The sequence below is a fragment of the Saccoglossus kowalevskii genome, chromosome 8, assembly GCF_978046115.1.
Source record: "Saccoglossus kowalevskii chromosome 8, keSacKowa6.1, whole genome shotgun sequence".
NCBI classification, from domain to species: domain Eukaryota; kingdom Metazoa; phylum Hemichordata; class Enteropneusta; family Harrimaniidae; genus Saccoglossus; species Saccoglossus kowalevskii.
Genome location: NC_140648.1, coordinates 19,956,784 through 19,976,676, shown reverse-complemented (window position 1 = coordinate 19,976,676; position 19,893 = coordinate 19,956,784). Strand labels below are relative to the sequence as shown.

Sequence of the window (19,893 nt, the reverse complement as noted above, 5' to 3'; positions counted from 1 at the left end):
AGATAGTACGGAATTAGACAATTTTAACCTGAAATTATACAATTGATGCGAAACTTGGTAACCAATTCTATGTTGTAAATTTATAAAGATTAAATCTTTTATGGTTGGACAGTGTCAAAATTGCGCAAAGCAATTTACGTTGTTTTAAATGAATTGTTTGCCATAAATTTAACAAAGTTAAAGGGTCATGTGTGTAGAGGTTATTGATTCTGCGTACAAGCATCAAGGTAGAAATGATCTATAAAGGCAAACCACACACTGTATCCGAGGATGTAATATGTTTCACACGAAATTCTTCGTGATGTAATTGCCGTTTTGGAGCGGAGTATCGCAATTTGTTGTGCACGTATATCGTACCGTTACGTCATCTTGTTGTTGTGGTGGTATTTTCTTGGTTTGGTCAGGAAAGAGACGTGTTTTGGTGGAGCACTCGCGATAAAGGTCTGCGTCCTCAAGTCAACCCCGTCATTGCACGATCCATTTTTCGCTGAAGTATTGTAAACAACATCCACTACTGTACGTGGTAGAACTGCGAAGACGCTCTTGGATGTTACCATGTGAGCTTCTCCTTGGCAGTATATTTTAATTTCTTACGAGGTCTAGCTCATCGCAGCAGACGCAGCAACTAACAACGTTGTTTGAAACGATATTTCCCATCGATTTCAAAAGTCGATGTGTTTTGTTGCACAATGAAGTGCATCACAAAAACTGGCAGTGCGAGCATATGTGATCTTCGAAGCAACACCAGTGTACACTTGCGGTTTTTGTGCCCCGAAGACCAGATTGAGGTGAAACGTCTTTGCAGCGACTGGTTTCCCGTAGAGTAAGTATAGTCACACTATTTGTTTATTTAGAAATCAATATAATAAATTTCCTGCTATACAAACATAACCGTCAGAAAACAAAACGGTTTGAACAAAAGACCACTTATCAGCGAATCCGCAGCATTGTTATTAAATATTATTTATTTATTTACTGACATTTGTCATGATTTGTAATCTTATATATAAACCATAATTATTTTCATTTGTTTATTTTGGAAGGAAAAATAATCAGAGGCTTTTTATTTGAGCAAATTTAATGTTGTCATGATATTTACTAGGTTCCGTTAAAACTCCCACCTCTGTTATTCAATATGAATATTGACTGGGTTTCAATTCAGTGCTTTTAGCTATCAGTGTAATAAGCAAAAATAAAACTTAGCAAATAATTGAAGATGCAAAAGCTGTCTCAAAATCACATACAGAATATACTGATATAGTGATTGAAACTTGTCATATATATGAAAATATATTCTTGTGGAGCTTTTACTTTGATGAAATGTGTCGATCATGTGACCCGGTTCACAAAAAATGCTGTAGTTGCTGGATCTTGCGCGATCTTAGTACTGTGTGGGACATCAAACAGTACCTCTGACTTGGCATACAACAAACATACACTTGTTTGCTAGGCAAATGCATCAGTTTTTTTTTAAACTGATACTGTTTAATACTAATTCAACATTTTTCAACACTTTCTGGCCCAGTCTGTCAACCACGCTTCTGAAGAACAGTGAGCGATGCAATTTTAATACATTTTTCCCTAGTTACGTATGTGCAGAATAGAGATGATGTTTTCAAAACAGTGAAGAACTCCGCAAACTCCCACGACATAACATAAGCAGCCTATGTATAAAGACCACATGACTACCTTTCAGCAATATTTTTTGCTGATTCACCTGTGTTTACAGACCAAAATAATTAGTAATTAGTATTCTTTTATAAAATAATTTTTAATTTCAAAAATCAAAATGTGTTTTAATCTAATAAATTGTTGCAACAGTAACATCTCTTTATTTTTGAGACAAATATTCTATCAAATGTATGAGTTTGGTGATCCATGAAAAAAATATTCCTACCTCCATATAAAGACCACCTTGTATATATAGATCAATTTAAGGAAGCTATACACAGATTTGACTGTTTTAGTATTTAATTTTATTTATCTGTCCATTCTCACCATCTAGTAGTATCACAGCCATCTAATTTACATATAATCAGGCTGTATATGTACCGTACTCGACCGCGTTAGTGCCCATGCTCGGGTAAGCGCCCACCCCTACAAAATCGTGATTTTCTGAGTTGAGGCCCCTGGGCGCTAACGCGGTCGAGTACGGTATATAAACATGATTCAGTGAACTGTGAATAATAGTTCATTCTGTTTTTTTTGTTGCCTCTTTCATGCCAGGACATTTTAAGATTTCTCTCCCAGTATGTACCCCGGTAGTTTTAATTGATTGAAATGCAAAATAAGAAAAAATAGATAAAAGTGAACACTGAATTGTATCATTGTTGCCAGGCATTTTACATGACCTAATTGTGTTTGTGTTTGTGAGGACATTATTTCCCAAAACCTGATGTGAACTTTTTGACTTCAGGACCTTCACTGAATTTTTGTAAATAGGTTCCTTGCAAAATTAGTTAGCAATTTTCAGTAGCTTGTTATTGGGGAGAGCTTGTCATTGGGGAGATAATAACATAATATTTGTACTTCAATGTCTTTCAGTTTGGAGATCATTTAGTTACAAAAATAAATATGCCTATTGATTTTTTTTAAGGTGATATATCTTTTATGTACTAGTTTATTAATTACCAGTATAAAGTTATAATTAGTATACAACCTTGGCAGTCAGAAGGATACCCAAACCAGTAGTGTTACTTTTTTTTTGATGCCATACAACTTTATCGTATTATATTATTATATAAAAAATATATGACATCACTGTATTTTAGAATTTGCTGATTAGTTATTTCTAATTTTGATCCTCTTACTAAAGCTTTATTACCTACTTACAAGTGTAGTTGTTTTAAAATCTACGTATTTTTGTGATTTGGTATTAATCTAAATTGTTTTACAAAATTAATTTTTATACTCATTGTATTGACAGCTGACTACTTAGTCTTCTATGAAATGTTTATTCAAATAAAACCTGAATGATATATGGTTGTTTGCTGAAATGCAATAATTGTATGCACATTTTTGGGGGGTGTAGACTGTTTCAATATATATTTTACTCTTCAATGTATTTGCATATAAATACTAGCCTTTTATCATCTTCATCTGTCCTACAAATAACAAGGCCAGATTTTATGATTAAGATTGTTATTTTTTTAGCTGTCCGGTAATCATCAGAAGGTTGTCAAACTTTCAAGGTTGAGTGACATTCTGAAAGTTTGGCAACCCTGCTAGTGTATATCAGCTGATTGCTCATTCATGTTGTATCTACTGTGTACATTGATCCTTTTTCATATACAGCATAGTTTCTTTTTTAAGAAATGTTTGCATGAATGTTCAATTGAGAACGTGCTGCTACAACTGATGACTGTTTATAGTTTGTGTTTTTCCAGTGCTGGATACCACTAATACAAAAGTATGAGAGAAGTCCACTTTAATATACATGTCTAATGTAATGAATTACTAAATGTGTGATGTGTACTGGAATAATGAACGTTTCAAGTTTATAATAATTAAAATACACAATTGAGGCGTAGATTATTACTGTATTTTGTTCACTCTTCTACTGTTTTGACGTATCCTTCTGCTATAAAAATAATAGTTTTAGCCATGGTGGATAGTTCAGTGGAAATCGATTTATCTCAACTGTTTGATATGAGCAGCATGCAACTTTTTGTTTTGTTTGGTGATTTATTGAAACATTAATTGAAAGATTATCAAAAGCACAGCTGGTAAGATTTTATCAACAAAGTTCTGTTGTCAAACAGTGGCGCTGTGTTAGAGTAGTGTTTAGAATGATTATCGGCTATATTGTCTCTGACTTTCTTTGAGTTAGTGTGTATTATGTCTAGACACTTGTTTATTCAGGCTTATTTCATTAAAATAACGAATGGTGTCACTATCCAGTTGTCAAACTACATTCAAAGACAAATATCAACTTGTTTTTATCATTCCACAAAAGTAGAAGATTTTTTTTTTAAATTATGAATTTGTTCAGCTCCATGTAGTAAATTGAAATAAGCCATTATACGTGGAATTTATAGCAATATCACTTTAAAAATTCCATATGTTTTGATTCACCTTTCTGTGGATATGATAACTGATTTATGAATTGGTTGTAACTTGAAATTAGGCTTAACCATTGTTGGTAAAATTGAGATAATTTATTGTGACAACTCTCAGGTTAATTAATGTAAGCACAGGCATTTTGGCTGAAAAGTTATCTCTGGTAAACAAAATGCTGAATGGTTTTTAGCTCCGCTGTCGACTTTGTCGAGCGGAGCTTATCATATGAGTGATTGTCCGTCGTCGTCGTCCGTGTCAATGTTTTACTTTTTCGACTTCTTCTTGAAAACTACAAGCCTGAATGCTTTGATACTTGGTGTATATGTACCTTGGGTAGACCTCTCTTAGATTTGTTCATTTCATGATGATATCTTCAATTCTCTAATTTTGGTGAATATTTTTGTCATTTTTAGTAAAAAGTGATATTTTCGACTTCTTGTTGAAAACCGCAAGTCCAATTGCTTTGATATTACATATATAGGTACTACATGTGGACCTCTCTCAGATTTGTTCATTTTGTAATGATATCTTTAATTCTCTAATTTTGGTGAATATTTTTGTCATTTTTGGTAAAAAGTGATATTTTCGACTTCTTGTTGAAAACCGCAAGTCCAATTGCTTTGATATTACATATATAGGTACTACATGTGGACCTCTCTCAGATTTGTTCATTTTGTAATGATATCTTTAATTCTTTAATTTCGGTGAATATTTTTGTAATTTTTGGTAAAAAGTGATATTTTCGACTTCTTGTTGAAAACCGCAAGTCCAATTGCTTTGATATTACATATATAGGTACTACATGTGGACCTCTCTCAGATTTGTTCATTTCATAATGATATCTTTAATTCTCTAATTTTGATGAATATTTTTGTAATTTTTGGTAAAAAGTGATATTTTCGACTTCTTGTTGAAAACCGCAAGTCCAATTGCTTTGATATTTTATACATATAGGTACTACATGTGGACCTCTCTCAGATTTGTTCATTTTCTAATGATATCTTCTGTTCTTTAATTGCCATGTGCATTGCTAACAGCGGAGCTATCTCAGCCGACAGGCTGCTTGTTAAGTGATACTAATTAATGGACATTCTAATGTATAACAGAGTTTATGATGTGAGCTCTTCTATTCCCTAGCACATTGTGAAGTTGGATTTCATACTCAGTTCTGACAATGTCATACATGTTTGAACCTTTTCACAGGATTCCCAATTTTCTATGTAATTATTCCAAAATTCCAAATTCCATTTTTGCTTTTGTTTTTAGTGATTATTTGTAAATAAACAGAGCAACTGTAAAACTATGGTCCCCTACGCATGTACAACATTTGTGTTGATAATAATTGATTTTCTCATAATCCAATGTGCTCTTCTAATGGAAATCATGAGTACGAGATTTGACCTGGGCGCGACATGCCCTAATTACCGCTGATGACTCCTTTTCAATCACAAAAGAAATTACCTAGTTAAAGATTGTGCCTGGTGGTCTGTGCAACAGGCAAAGTTGCCATCTTTTTTCGTATGAGACCCATATTTCGCGAATACATGGTGCCATTCAATAATTGCGTGATAGACCAAATCTCACGAATTTCAAGTCATTAAAAAATTTTAATTTTCGTAGCTGTGCAAAATTTTACTAAAGACATAATCACAACAACTTTCACAATTTTTTTTCATCACCAACGCCATTAAATCATCAAATCATGACATTCTTAGAAAAAATAAACAATTCACAGTAATTTAATGTTGTTTGTTAAAGGGGAACCGCTCAATCCCATGGATTGCACCAAAGAATCATGGGACACTATTGTTTATGTTGTTTACAATGTTAATCTTTATCCATTGTTATTTTAACCCAGAAAGTAAATTGTTTTGAATATGCAAATTAATTGAAATTCTTGTCCCAAGAGAACATGGTCCATCTTTTCTCTGCATGATTGTATTAAAAGAATTAACGATGACACCTGAAATGCTAAGATCCTTGGGAGAACAACATTGTTTTTATTAGACATTTTTATTAGACATTATTTAATTTAAGAAGAAAATACATTCATATAACTTCACTTTGTCAGAGGTCACCATCACAATTGGACAGTGACCTTCAAAATTTAGTGTACTTTGCAATTAAGTCCATATCTCCAGTTACTGATGTCCAGCAACAGTCTCTTGCATTGATTTTTAAACGTTGGAAGTGTAATAAAAACACTTGGTGATTTGAAAATAGGCATTAGCTATGAAAATTCATGTAGGTGCATTTCATTGTACAGATAAGCACCAAATATTTAAATATTTAAAACACTTCACTTCAAGAACTTAAAAAACTCATTAAATTGATTAAAAATATCAAGCAAATGGACATTTTGGAAACTCTCGCTTGTAATAATAACTTAATGAGAGATGATGCTGAACATGGTAACAATAAACAGTTTGGGCTTGTACAAACCTTTTATTTCTCTTATACATGTAGTCTTAATTGTCCAAAAAGAAAGAACATGTTCTTAACACTTTTGAACAAGTTCATGTAGCATTTATTGGTTTTGGCGTTTACTGTATCTGATGTGTAATATTATCAACTACTTGCACAACCCATAGTATTTGTACTCTTGATTTTCAAAGGTACTGTGAGAGTACAATATTGTCATTGAGTTTACAGCAAGCAAACATATGTATACAAATCCTTTGAACTGTTCAGTGACATGGTCTGTATGTGTCATCAGAAGGGGCATTATAAAGTTTGGCATGTTATTCGTGATATATAGTCGTGTCTAACAGTCTAGAAAATAAGAGGTCAGTACGAGGTCAGTCCCTAGTTAGCCAGAGTTTAGGAAGTTGAGGAACATCTATTTGTGAGGGGATTTAATTTTCAGGTGATTGCTGACTCAATTAAAAAGTCATATAGATGATGAGGAAAACAATATTTCAGTAGCGTTTCAACCCTGGTAGCAAAAGTTTAACAGCCCGTGTTAATTGCATAAAGGTAGTTTATTTTGATCTTTTTGTAAGGAATAAGGGGTGTTTAATGTAAAAAAAAAGCAATTTATAATAAAATTACAATTACTGATTCCCATTCTTTTGTTTTTACAAAATAGGAAGTTAAGATACAGTTTTATGAGAGAAAAATTGCATTCTCCTTGTACATAAAGGGGTTTATTACTAAAATATTGAGAACTACCAGGTAGTGGTTTTCAGTGTCTAGTCACTTAGATATACGAACTACTGGTAATACAATTACAGTATTTATTCATTTAGAGCGGCAATGTCAACATATGTTGTATATTTCCATGGAATGTAGGTTCTGTAAAACATGGCTTCCTAGTTTTTCTTGGCTTGATATTTCTTGTATACAACAATTCCCCATCACATTCAAACAGTGAGTGATGAGATTCACCCCCAAATAAAAATGGTGATGATTGATACATGTGACACATGTATACTAAGGCATTAAGTCTACCAAATTTGATGTAAAGCCCAAAGGAAATTTGTTTATATATCATATTTCTGATTAATTTATTCATGATATGCATTTTTTTTTTTTTCAAATTAGTCTGAGATTAGGTGGTGGTAGCAGCCTGTGCATTTATGTTCTGTTATTATTTTCAGTGAATTGAATTCTGGTATGCCATTTGCCATCAAATTATTTTCTCTCAGAAACTGATATAATCGGATGAGACATGTCTACAAAACGTGACGATATATGTAAATTTGATGGGGAAATAAATGGTGACATGTTTATATGGATTTTCTGAAATCAGTTCGTGGGGAATGTACGTAAGACCTAAAAGATGCATGCTCACAAATGAGTCTGCATGTTACGTATGACAGGACTGAACACTACGTTTATTGCATGATCGTGTGTTCTTTGTTATAGATTCTGAGCGTGAGGTTTCTCCTTTTTACAGATTCTGAGGGGCTGCAATAATAATAGTACTAGCCTGAGGACAAATGAATTTAATGCTTTAGTCCGCTGCTGTTGTGTAAAGGCCGCATAAGAGGCTTACTTTTTTCTTTTTTAGTACAAGAGGAAGTAAAGTAGCAGTGTTCATTTGCCCAAGAAAATAGCCAGACTGAACTACGTTATAAGCACCCTTCTATGACAACTCGCTTTCAATCCCGAGATTCACACCATTTCAGGTCTAAACATGACTGATGCATCAAGTTTTTAGGCTCTTGATAAAAAAAAATGCAGAGGATGTTTTCAGCTTTCCTTTTCTGTTTACACTTTGTGAACTGTAATGTTGTGATGTCATATGTTGTCTCAGACGGCAGAGCTCTTAACTGAGACCAGCCAGTTTTATCAGAGCTATTGATTTTTAACATTGGTTCTAATTTAACCCCCCAGGTCAGACCAAGCATTTTTGTGTAAGTGTTTTATCCTACTCTTTAAGTTTCATGCTATGAGAAGTTCTGAAGTAGTTACTGCTGTCGATACTTTTAACATAAAGGATTTTTGTTACGTTAGATCGTAGATTTTAAGCAAATTAGGAATAGAATGTTGGTGTTTGTATTTTGCTGCGGGTCTGTTGATTGAATTCTTATACGTGAATTGAAAAACTGCAGCAGACATAGACATAGCCACATACATGTACACATTAAAATGGTTCAAGTGGAAAGTTTTTGACTTCATCTGTCGGTATTCGTAGTTCTATGCCATCGTTTTATAGCTGTATGTTCTTAAACCATCACTTTTTGTTTCACGATATATAGTAGATAATATATGATAATTGTATTTCTGAGTAACTATTCAAAATAGGTAGACGTTTTGAGCATTGGCTCTTTTATTTTTATTATGTGAATGGCATTTTGAGTGTCATTATATTAAAAATCAAAGGGAGTACTCAAAAACATCATCATTTATGGTTGCATTGAGCCTGAGTTGTTGTACCTCAATCGTTTCAAAATGTTTTATTATGCATTTACGATTTTCCCGCGAGCAGTCCTCACAACAATTTTACTCACAGTGATTTGAGTTATTATTTAATGCATACAGAACTGTTTCATTGCGTTTATGGCCGTTGTTTTACAAAAATTATGTTTTGTCTGACCTGGTGTATAATTATTAGTGTTTTCACTAGCAGGTGCCGTTGTGTGACACTCGGGTATTTAAAATGGAGCAGTGTTCTCTTCACTGACAATCTGAACTTGCATGCTAATATGGATGCTGTTCGCCGCATAACTAATCTGCAGAGATTTCGTTAGCATTTATGTGTACCAAGTCCTGTCCATGCAGAGGCCCCGAAAAGCATCTTTACTAATAAAAATGTATCTTGTTTCGTCAAGCGAACCTCTGGGATTACGGTACAGGATGGCAACTTACTAATTAAAAGCACATCTCAAAGACAGAAACATACCTAAATCAACATATGCTTTCATTAAAATATATCTTATTATGACCATAGGGACACGCATGTCATTAATGTAAGTGTGTATGCTACTGATATAGCAACTACATTCAGAGCAGAGGTGTGGCTTTTGACACTCTGTACATGAAATCTGAGATCTATGAATGAATTCTGTCGATAAAATTAACTTATATGTGCTGCGAAATGCCCTAAATATCGGGTATAAAACTGGCTGTGAAGCAGACGACAAACGTCCGCTTTTCCTGGTGTCATTTCGCCTCTAGAGGGCCAGTCAAATGACGTCATCAGTGAACACTGATAATTGAACCCATTCATGCTAGTACATCAATCCCAGAGAAATGCTACTATGAAAGACCTTGTTAACTGACTACTTAAAAGTTGAAACATGGCGAGGGTGAATAAATATTGTACGAGTTAAAACTAAATGAGAAATATGCTAATATCACTTGAACCACAGTACTCATTTTGCCCAACTTCCCACTTTTTAAACGATCGCTTAATTTTAGACCGCAAAACGACCACATTTTTACTGTTTTTTTTTCTCTCGACCGCTCAAAATGTTTGGGGATATACAAAGAAAATTCTGAACGGCTCTTCAAATCTATACCACTCTGTATCGTTCGCGAACAACTTCATCTGTGTCAAATACTAGAGCCGGTACAATATTGTAAACAAATGCCATGATATCTCAGTCATGTCGCTATTGTATACACTACCTTTTTTATTCTGGTTTGCACAAACGTTGTATAGCCGTCAAACATTCAAATATATTTAGTTTTTAACTATCTATAATTATATGCACGCAATTTGATCCTTTGACCTAGATTTGATTGGGATGGAATATTTTATTTTAAACAATATTCTGACGTTACTTACTGCCCCAAAAATGTTTCAACACAATTGCGGTATGACTGTCCAATTTACAAGTGCATCGGGTAATATATTTATAACCATGCTCACCAATCGCTAGCTTAGGAGAAAGTAGGAAATCAAACAGCCGCAGGTCGCCCGCCTTTTATGCATAAATTTCATGACGCCGTCTGACAGCAGTCGGGTACGAAAAGCTCGCACAGCAATTCACACTTATTGTCAAGACAACGAATGAACAGAAAGAACTGGGAAATTAAAAAGATTATATTTCCACAAAGTTAAATAAATCTGGCTGCATCAAAAGCTTGGAAACTAGTTATAATATTTTGTGATCAACGACATCATTTTGAGATGCAATTGAACTTTAAGTACTTCATTGCGTAACTTACTGCGTGGCGATGCTGACATCAAGTGTGTGTTGACCGAAGTTTGACCCCCCAAGTCACGCACTGAACAGGTGTGTTACCATTAGCAATCTTTTTCTTTCAAGCTCTGCGCGTCCATCTTGTAAAATTGTTATTAGTTCTTACGGTGCTGTACGCAAACTTGTATATTTTGAGGTCGTTTACTCAGTGCGCTGCTTTTCTAATTACGCAAATTTGTTTACAATGTTGTACCGGCTCTAAAAATTTCAAAATTGTAATATATCGAGTTCATAATAATTACGCAAAGTCAGTTATTTAAATATTGGACACAGGTGAAGTTTCGTCCGCGAACGATACAATGTGGTATACTAGTAGATTTGAAGAGTAGTGCGGAATTTAAAAATAGTTAGTACCTGTTGTATCCCCAAACTGTATCACTCAAAACCACTATTTCGATCACTCCTGTGTAAGTGTCAAGTGTTTGGGCGACCGGTCGGTGTTTTCAATGAGTCGGTGAGAGAAAAATTACGATAAAAATGCAGTCGTTTTCCGGTCGGAAAATACAGTGCGGTCGGAGGAAATTAAGCGATAAGCGGTCAATTAAAAGTGGGAAGTTGGGCGAAATGATTAGTTCAAGTGATATTAGCGTATTTCTAATTTAGTTTTTAACTCAAACAATATTTATTTACTCACTGTTTACTATAGCCAGAACGCTGTACGTGTCTTCATTTTCAGGTTAGTTCTTCTGCCTATTTCTCGCAACAACAATGTGATTTTTTATTTGGGATTTCGAGAAACTTAACATGAATCGTTATGCCATTCATACGCACAACATTTCGCCATGTTTCAACTTTTAAGTAGTCAGTTAACAAGGTCTTTCATAGTAGCATTTCTATGGGATTGACATACTAGCATGAATGGGTTCAATTATCAGTGTTCACTGATGACGTCATTTGACTGGCCCTCTAGAGGCGAAATGACGCCAGGAAAAGCGGACGTTTGTCGTCTGCTTCACAGCCCGTTTTATACCTGATGTTTAGGGCATTTCGCAGCACATATGAGTTGTTTTTATCAACAAAATTCATTCATAGATCTCAAATTTCATGTACAGAGTGTCAAAAGCCACACCTCTGCTCCCCTTTAACTCTTTGTAACGATTGTACATTTAGAACTGCACACACGTTTAATGTAAATGATTCTGCAGTGATGGATCACTGCTTACTTTTGTTGTGAAAATCAAAGCTGATTGATTGTCGAGGAAGTAATTATTAAAACTGCTTTTTCAGTGATATATGTGGACCCTAACAGTCAATACTAAATGAAAATCAGGTTAAATGTAAATGTACATTCTGTAGTCACTTTATATGGGGGGAAAATGTTCCATTTGTTATTGAAAATGGTAAATATTATTTTAATACTGTTGTCCTGTTAGATGAGCATCTCCAATAGAATTACATATACATGTATAACCAACATTGCATTTATTGTAAACTGTATTATTAAGTTATGACTTGTTTTGATCATAGACACCTCTATCATTAGCATACCTGTGCATATAATAGAGCAGATACAGTATTTGTCATGTGACTACTTCATGATCTGATTTGGCATTTGTCTGTATGAACTTTGAACCTGTTTACATGTACTTAGAACCTGTCTACCTGTCTACATGTATGGAAATAATATGTAAAATAGTGAACCAAAAACTGTTGATAAAATTTGTGAAAACCAAAAATCTATATCAACCAAAATATTGTACATGTATAAACGAAACTCTTCTAAACCAAGCACCTCTCTATAAACTGAACAGCGTTGTGAGTCTCCTAAGTGTTCAGTTTAGAAAGATTTATTTCAGTTTATGTGTGTACATGTATGCTTCATAGAAAGTAAAAGTAAAGCTGAAATGATAAATGTGCATTACATCAGTTGTCATGGTAAACAGTTATTGCTTTCTGAGAATCTAATTGAGTTTAGTACTTTATCAGTCGTCGAAATACGAATACTGCATGTCCCTGAAAATTGAATGCTGCTGAAAATTATCTAATATATTGGAATACTTTGTGGCGTGTTACACTTACTGGTGACCTTTAACATAATTAAGAAATATTTTCGTTGCAAAGAAATCATCAGTTGCCCAGTGTGTTTAATTTTGCAAAATATATACTTGTAATTTAGGTTTCAGTGTAAAATTTGAAGACGCAGAATGCTTTGGCCAGGATCTACATGTACATGTATGACTGACTTCATGATATCTAATCGGTTATTAAATCTTGTGTCTTGTGTTTTTTTAGGCTATTGTTTAACCACCTTTAAATTCCTATTACTGAACATGGTTTGTGTTTATAAAGTTTCAACTTCAAAAATTAGTTAAAAACCACAAAATCGGGGAAGGTTTGTAATGGATACATATGGCGAGTTCTAACTGAAATTTCCACGCAAAAAACAAAGTTTAAAAGTGCTAAGTATATTCATTCATGATTTGAATACAGTTTAAAATCTGTTTGAGAGGCAAGAATCACTGCCAACTTGCCAACCCTGCGATAAAAATTGATAAGATCTAGCACACGTACGTACATGGAAATTGATCGTAAGGCCGACCAAAGGCAATAAAACAAAAGTACATTGGGACGAATGTCAATTGGAATGAATGTGACTTGGGACAAAAATGAAATAGGACGAATCAGCTTTTGGGACGAATGTGAATTGGGAAGAATTGACTGTGAATCCATTTTATGTATGCTTTCAACTTCATAAAAATCAAATTTTATTAAAGATAAATTTATTACAACATATATGTGACATTGCAGAATTGAATTTGGTTTTGGATGCAATTTCACAATAATTTTGTTCCGAAAATAAACCTCTAATTTGTCTTTCATATATAGTTTACATTTTTTTTCTCCCCGACAGTTTTATTCTACAATGTTATTACCAGCATGGGCCTTTCAATCAGCCATTCTGTGAATGTTTTCCAGCAGTGATGTAAATTGTGCTCCACTGGCCATATTTTGTCAGCCAGAAATAATCACAAAGTTATTTTCAGGATAAGTTATCTGCTACATTTGAATTAAAAAGAGTGCAAGTGCCTCTGGGGTGCTGAGTGACTATAAATCTTTTCCATCGTCAGTGACAGATTATCTAAACAGTGTCCCATGTCGGGATTGATTGTCATGGCATTCGCCAGATGCAAGTCTTGGGTCAAGAAATCTCCTCTGCACATCATAGAGACTTGCCCTTATCTTGGATGTCTCCTAATATACCAACTCAACATTCTTCACCTTTCACTGCTTTAATTATTTTATTCATTAGGTAATTATTTACATTCAGCCCAAAGTTACCAAAGCCATTATATAAAAAAATAAAAAAATAAAAATGTACAATATATATATTTTTATTGAAAAAAAAGTGCTTTAAAATGATAAACTAATTACTGATTTTAGGGGTTTTCGTAGTCTCTGCGTGGACACACTTTCAGCATTTTATTATTGTCTGTTTTTGCAGTCTGGGAAAACATATCAGACGCGATCAACCAGACACTATGCTGTGTTTATCCTGATTACATGTGACTGGTTATTGCATTTGCATTTAAATAGGACAGCTTCTACAATTGCCTCCTTCACCTTCTAGTTCTAAATGAAAGTAGGTTGCTTGTAGATGGAGGATATGCAAATTGCGAACTTCTCTATGTGTGCTATTATTTACTCTCATTTTTATTGGTGTATAAATCTATCATGCTTAATTATCGTAACCGTGACGACTACATTTGTATGAACATGTACTGTGTATAAATGTTTTGTGTACATGCTTTTATCTGTAAATTAGAAACTACAGAACAGTATGAGTATAACTTAACTTTTAGCTAGTACTTACAGCTACATGTAGATAGCTTCTTTTCAGAACCACTAGATAATTACGCAAAGTAACCCACTTATAAAAAACAAGATACATGTAGTAAAAAGTGATTTTAATGGTTAAAGGATTTAATGATGGCAACGTGTTTTAAAAAATTTTTATGAAAAAGCAAAGCCAGCTTGGGAGTCAGTTTGGGGATTAAGTTTGGTGATACCATACTGTATACCAGTATGTTTTCACAATTATCTATAAAAAAGATCAAATACAAAAGCATTGTGATTGGAATTACAGTACGTCGGCTTTTGATATTTTAAATGTGTTCATATACTTGTTATTGAGAAACCGCACAAGTAAGAAATGGTAATATACAATGTATAACAAACTTAATATTCAATCTTGAAATAAAAGAGGATAAGATAATATAATCAACTTCATACATACATGTACCCCTGAGTTATCTAAAAAAAATTGTAGTATTTAACATTTCTCGGGAGTTCTCCAAGACAGTGTTAGCATCATTCATGGAATATTGTCTTCACAAATGTCATCAAATTATCAGATCGCAGAAATTCCCAACAGTGAAAAATTAAGTGGTTTTACAGTTTTGATCAAACATGTTTTGATTAAAAATAGATAACATGTTTTCTGATTGGTCTGTCAGCTTTGTGTTAGTTTTTAATATCCAATTTCAAGAAGAGATTGTGAATTACATATGAACAACAGTGTATCACTTAGGTGCAGAGTTGCAGAGTTGTTGCCATGGTTAAACAAGTAAGGGAGGGTATCTAATAACTGGTCTTGTGAAATGGCTCAAAGAAAAGGTGTTCTCATCAACAATCAGTAAGGTCTATAGGACTTTTTTCACTACTTCTTTTTAGTAGACTGATTGTTGTGCATGGCATAACTAGTGTCCGGACAATTCTATAGGGTACAAGCGTGAAATGGCACGATTTGTTGATTTCATAGCATTAGTAATAAAAGTTCTTCATAAACGAAGCAGTCTCTAAACCGTCTGGATACATAAATGATCTACTCAACTGTGTGACACCCCAAACAAGTGAAAGGTGTGGCAACAGAAAACTCAAAAGAATAATACACATTTATTATGGATTTTGGAAATTAACACATTAAAATAAAATTAATCAGAAATGTATTAAATATTATTTATTGATACCCAGCCTTTCATTGAATGATGAAATTTAAACGGGTTAATGTAATGTTGCATGTGGGTTGGGTTGGGAGACTTTTTCATTGGCAGCCTGGTTGTGATCCAGGAATATGACCATCACCGTTCTCACTGGGAATTAAATACTTTGACTTGACCATCAGTTTAGAAAGTAAGTATGAGACAATTACCCATCTATGTGGAACTACAGACATGAATGAAGTATTTTGTTCCCCTTATAGTGAGTGAAGACAGTGTACTCAAATGTTTATTATGATTGAATTTTATTCTACACTTATAAATTGTCGATTGTATTTTCTTACACTTTTGTGAGACAACTTCATGGGAGTTAAAAACCTGGGACAAAAAAAATAATCCGTGACGCCAATGTTACATGTCTCATAAGAACACTGAACCATACATTAAACAGATGAGTATATTATCTTTTCCCAGGAAAAACAAACAAAAAACAAAATCTGCTTACTGTGTATTAAATAATAATAATAAACATGTGCATTGTAAAACAATATGGCTCCTGAAAGTCACACATATAGTTTTTTACTGGTTTCTGTTATCTTAAAAACACCAGCGTTTCTCATATTTATTTATTGTTTACATTTGATCTAAATAATATTTAAAACAATGAGAACCGGTCACATAGTGGTTATCCGACTTATCGCATCGGACTCTTGATCGGTAGACCCAAGTTCAAATCCTACCTTAGGCTGAACATCAAAAGGATCGACCCCTACCCTGGGTGAGTATGCCATAGACTCAATGGGAAGGCCAATTCCACTGGCCGAGATTCATTCACTAACAAATGCGACTTTAGAGGGACCTTGGTTAAGGTTCGCAGGTGTTTGTTCAATCTAACCTGGATGACACCAGGATAGCGCATTAAAGTGCCATTTGATAGACAGATGGCCACAAGAGCCTGTCATGTAGTCCCAAACACGAATATGACTTGCGTGTCAGCACTAGCACTTACAAAAAAAAAAGTCAGGAGAGACAACAATGACACTCAATGTCAAGAACTGTCGCCTGGCACAAAAACATTTGACAACTATAGACCTTAGAAAACAATTACAAAACATTTGTATTGGGGGGAGGGGTGTATAATTAAGTAATTCACACTATTACTTGGGGGGGGGGGGGGCTCCATCAAAAAAGGAAAACATTTGGGGTGGGGGGTGAATGTCTATGTTTATTGGTTGTTTTTTGTGTTGAAATTTGATCTAATTTTGACTGATTTCATACAATAGTATACAGTATGTGATTGGTCTCTTAGTTAGTTGGACAGCATACATGTACATTCATTTATGAATATAATTGCCAAACCTGCTGTCATGGATTTCGGAAAAAAAATAAATCAATGATGAACTATGGTTTCCACGGTTACATCATTTGTGTAAAGTATTTGAATATTGATCTCTGTGTGATTTTTATGCTTAAAGTAATTACGTAAATGATGTCACCGACAACAATTGAATTCTGTTTGACATCACAATCATTTAAATTATGTTAGGTGACTTCTCGTATGCATGCTGTTATTGATTATAGAATTGCTATTCAGGGCCGGGGTTCATTAGTGCGCATGTATACCGCAAGGTAAAAGCTCAAATTATGTCTAGTTTCCATGATACAGTCGTGTTAAAAACAAAATTGCCTAGCTGGTTAAAATCTCATGAATGTTAGAGCTGATGTCAGTTACAATCATATTTTAATTTAAAATTGGATACTAATTGTTCAACTCATTGAAAGCCTTTTTTAGCTCCGCTGTCGACTTTGTCGAGCGGAGCTTATCATATGAGTGATTGTCCGTCGTCGTCGTCCGTGTCAATGTTTTACTTTTTCGACTTCTTCTTGAAAACTACAAGCCTGAATGCTTTGATACTTGGTGTATATGTACCTTGGGTAGACCTCTCTCAGATTTGTTCATTTCATGATGATATCTTCAATTCTCTAATTTTGGTGAATATTTTTGTCATTTTTAGTAAAAAGTGATATTTTCGACTTCTTGTTGAAAACCGCAAGTGCAATTGCTTTGATATTACATATATAGGTACTACATGTGGACCTCTCTCAGATTTGTTCATTTTGTAATGATATCTTTAATTCTCTAATTTTGGTGAATATTTTTGTCATTTTTGGTAAAAAGTCATATTTTCGACTTCTTGTTGAAAACCGCAAATCCAATTGCTTTGATATTACATATATAAGTACTACATGTGGACCTCTCTCAGATTTGTTCATTTTGTAATGATATCTTCAATTCTCTAATTTTGGTGAATATTTTTGTAATTTTTGGTAAAAAGTGATATTTTCGACTTCTTGTTGAAAACCGCAAGTCCAATTGCTTTGATATTACATATATAGGTACTACATGTCGACCTCTCTCAGATTTGTTCATTTTGTAATGATATCTTCAATTCTCTAATTTTGGTGAATATTTTTGTAATTTTTGGTAAAAAGTGATATTTTCGACTTCTTGTTGAAAACCGCAAGTCCAATTGCTTTGATAATACATATATAGGTACTACATGTGGACCTCTCTCAGATTTGTTCATTTTGTAATGATATCTTTAATTCTCTAATTTTGGTGAATATTTTTGTAATTTTTGGTAAAAAGTGATATTTTCGACTTCTTGTTGAAAACCGCAAGTCCAATTGCTTTGATATTACATATATAGGTACTACATGTGGACCTCTCTCAGATTTGTTCATTTCATAATGATATCTTTAATTCTCTGATTTTGATGAATATTTTTGTAATTTTTGGTAAAAAGTGATATTTTCGACTTCTTGTTGAAAACCGCAAGTCCAATTGCTTTGATATTACATATATAGGTACTACATGTGGACCTCTCTCAGATTTGTTCATTTTGTAATGATATCTTTAATTCTCTAATTTTGGTGAATATTTTTGTAATTTTTGGTAAAAAGTGATATTTTCGACTTCTTGTTGAAAACCCCAAGTCCAATTGCTTTGATATTACATATATAGGTACTACATGTGGACCTCTCTCAGATTTGTTCATTTTGTAATGATATCTTTAATTCTCTAATTTCGGTGAATATTTTTGTAATTTTTGGTAAAAAGTGATATTTTCGACTTCTTGTTGAAAACCGCAAGTCCAATTGCTTTGATATTACATATATAGGTACTACATGTGGACCTCTCTCAGATTTGTTCATTTCATAATGATATCTTTAATTCTCTAATTTTGATGAATATTTTTGTAATTTTTGGTAAAAAGTGATATTTTCGACTTCTTGTTGAAAACCGCAAGTCCAATTGCTTTGATATATTATACATATAGGTACTACATGTGGACCTCTCTCAGATTTGTTCATTTTCTAATGATATCTTCTGTTCTTTAATTGCCATGTGCATTGCTAACAGCGGAGCTATCTCAGCCGACAGGCTGCTTGTTACAAAATTGACATGTACTAGTATTATTTTTTTTCATAAATTTTGATTTATGTTTGTTTGGTCCAGAATTAACTAAGAAATTATTAAATTATATTGTTTCAAAGGTTAAAAAAATTGATGATTTTTAGATAATAAATGAGAGTAATTTAATGTTTTTTCTTGGTACTAGGATTATACACAATCCAATATAAGGGATGGATCATTGAAAACTGAGTGGGGTGGGGGGTCAAAAATCTGCTCTAAAAAAAATTGCAGGAAAAGTTCCAAACAAAAGTTGCAAACACCTTGAAACCTTGCTTACAACAACATTACCCTGGGGAATAAAATCCAGCTCAATATAGCTAAAGGAAACCAAATAGTTTGCACAGTACAACATGTAACATTTCCTACCCCAGAGTTTGTAATGGTCTACCCCTGACTGATAGCATTGTGGATAACATTGAGGCACCGTCCCTCCGTGTTGAGGGACGGTGATTGAGGTAACTAATTTGGTCAAATAAAAGTTTTATGACCTTATAGTTCATGACCCTCAAAAGGTCACACATCCTGGTACTTTTGGGTAGTACGTGTAAGCAGTTATTGAAGTTGACAAAAATATATGTATAATATTAAAAATTATTTTAGGGGCACCATTACCCCCTAGAAAGTACATGTGCTAGGATGTGTGTCTTATAAGCCTCATTCTTGAAGCATATTACAGAATACAATTTATTAAGATTTATGTAACATAATCTTTCTGAAATTGATAGAAGGCGATAAGTGAGTTATCGTAACTATAATTTATTTACAA

The 19,893-nt window shown here is 33.7% G+C and overlaps 1 protein-coding gene across 1 annotated transcript in view; it reads left to right on the top strand.

Annotated features, from left to right (window-relative positions):
* The first annotated feature begins 237 nt into the window (after window positions 1-237).
* The window catches only part of LOC100371949 (N-alpha-acetyltransferase 60-like), a 65,634-nt gene continuing 45,978 nt past the window's right edge, over window positions 238-19,893 (top strand). The window contains exon 1 of the mRNA XM_006824368.3: window positions 238-823. Coding sequence (XP_006824431.1) covers window positions 690-823 — 134 coding nt within the window. The 5' untranslated portion in view covers window positions 238-689. The remainder of the gene's footprint in view (window positions 824-19,893) is intronic.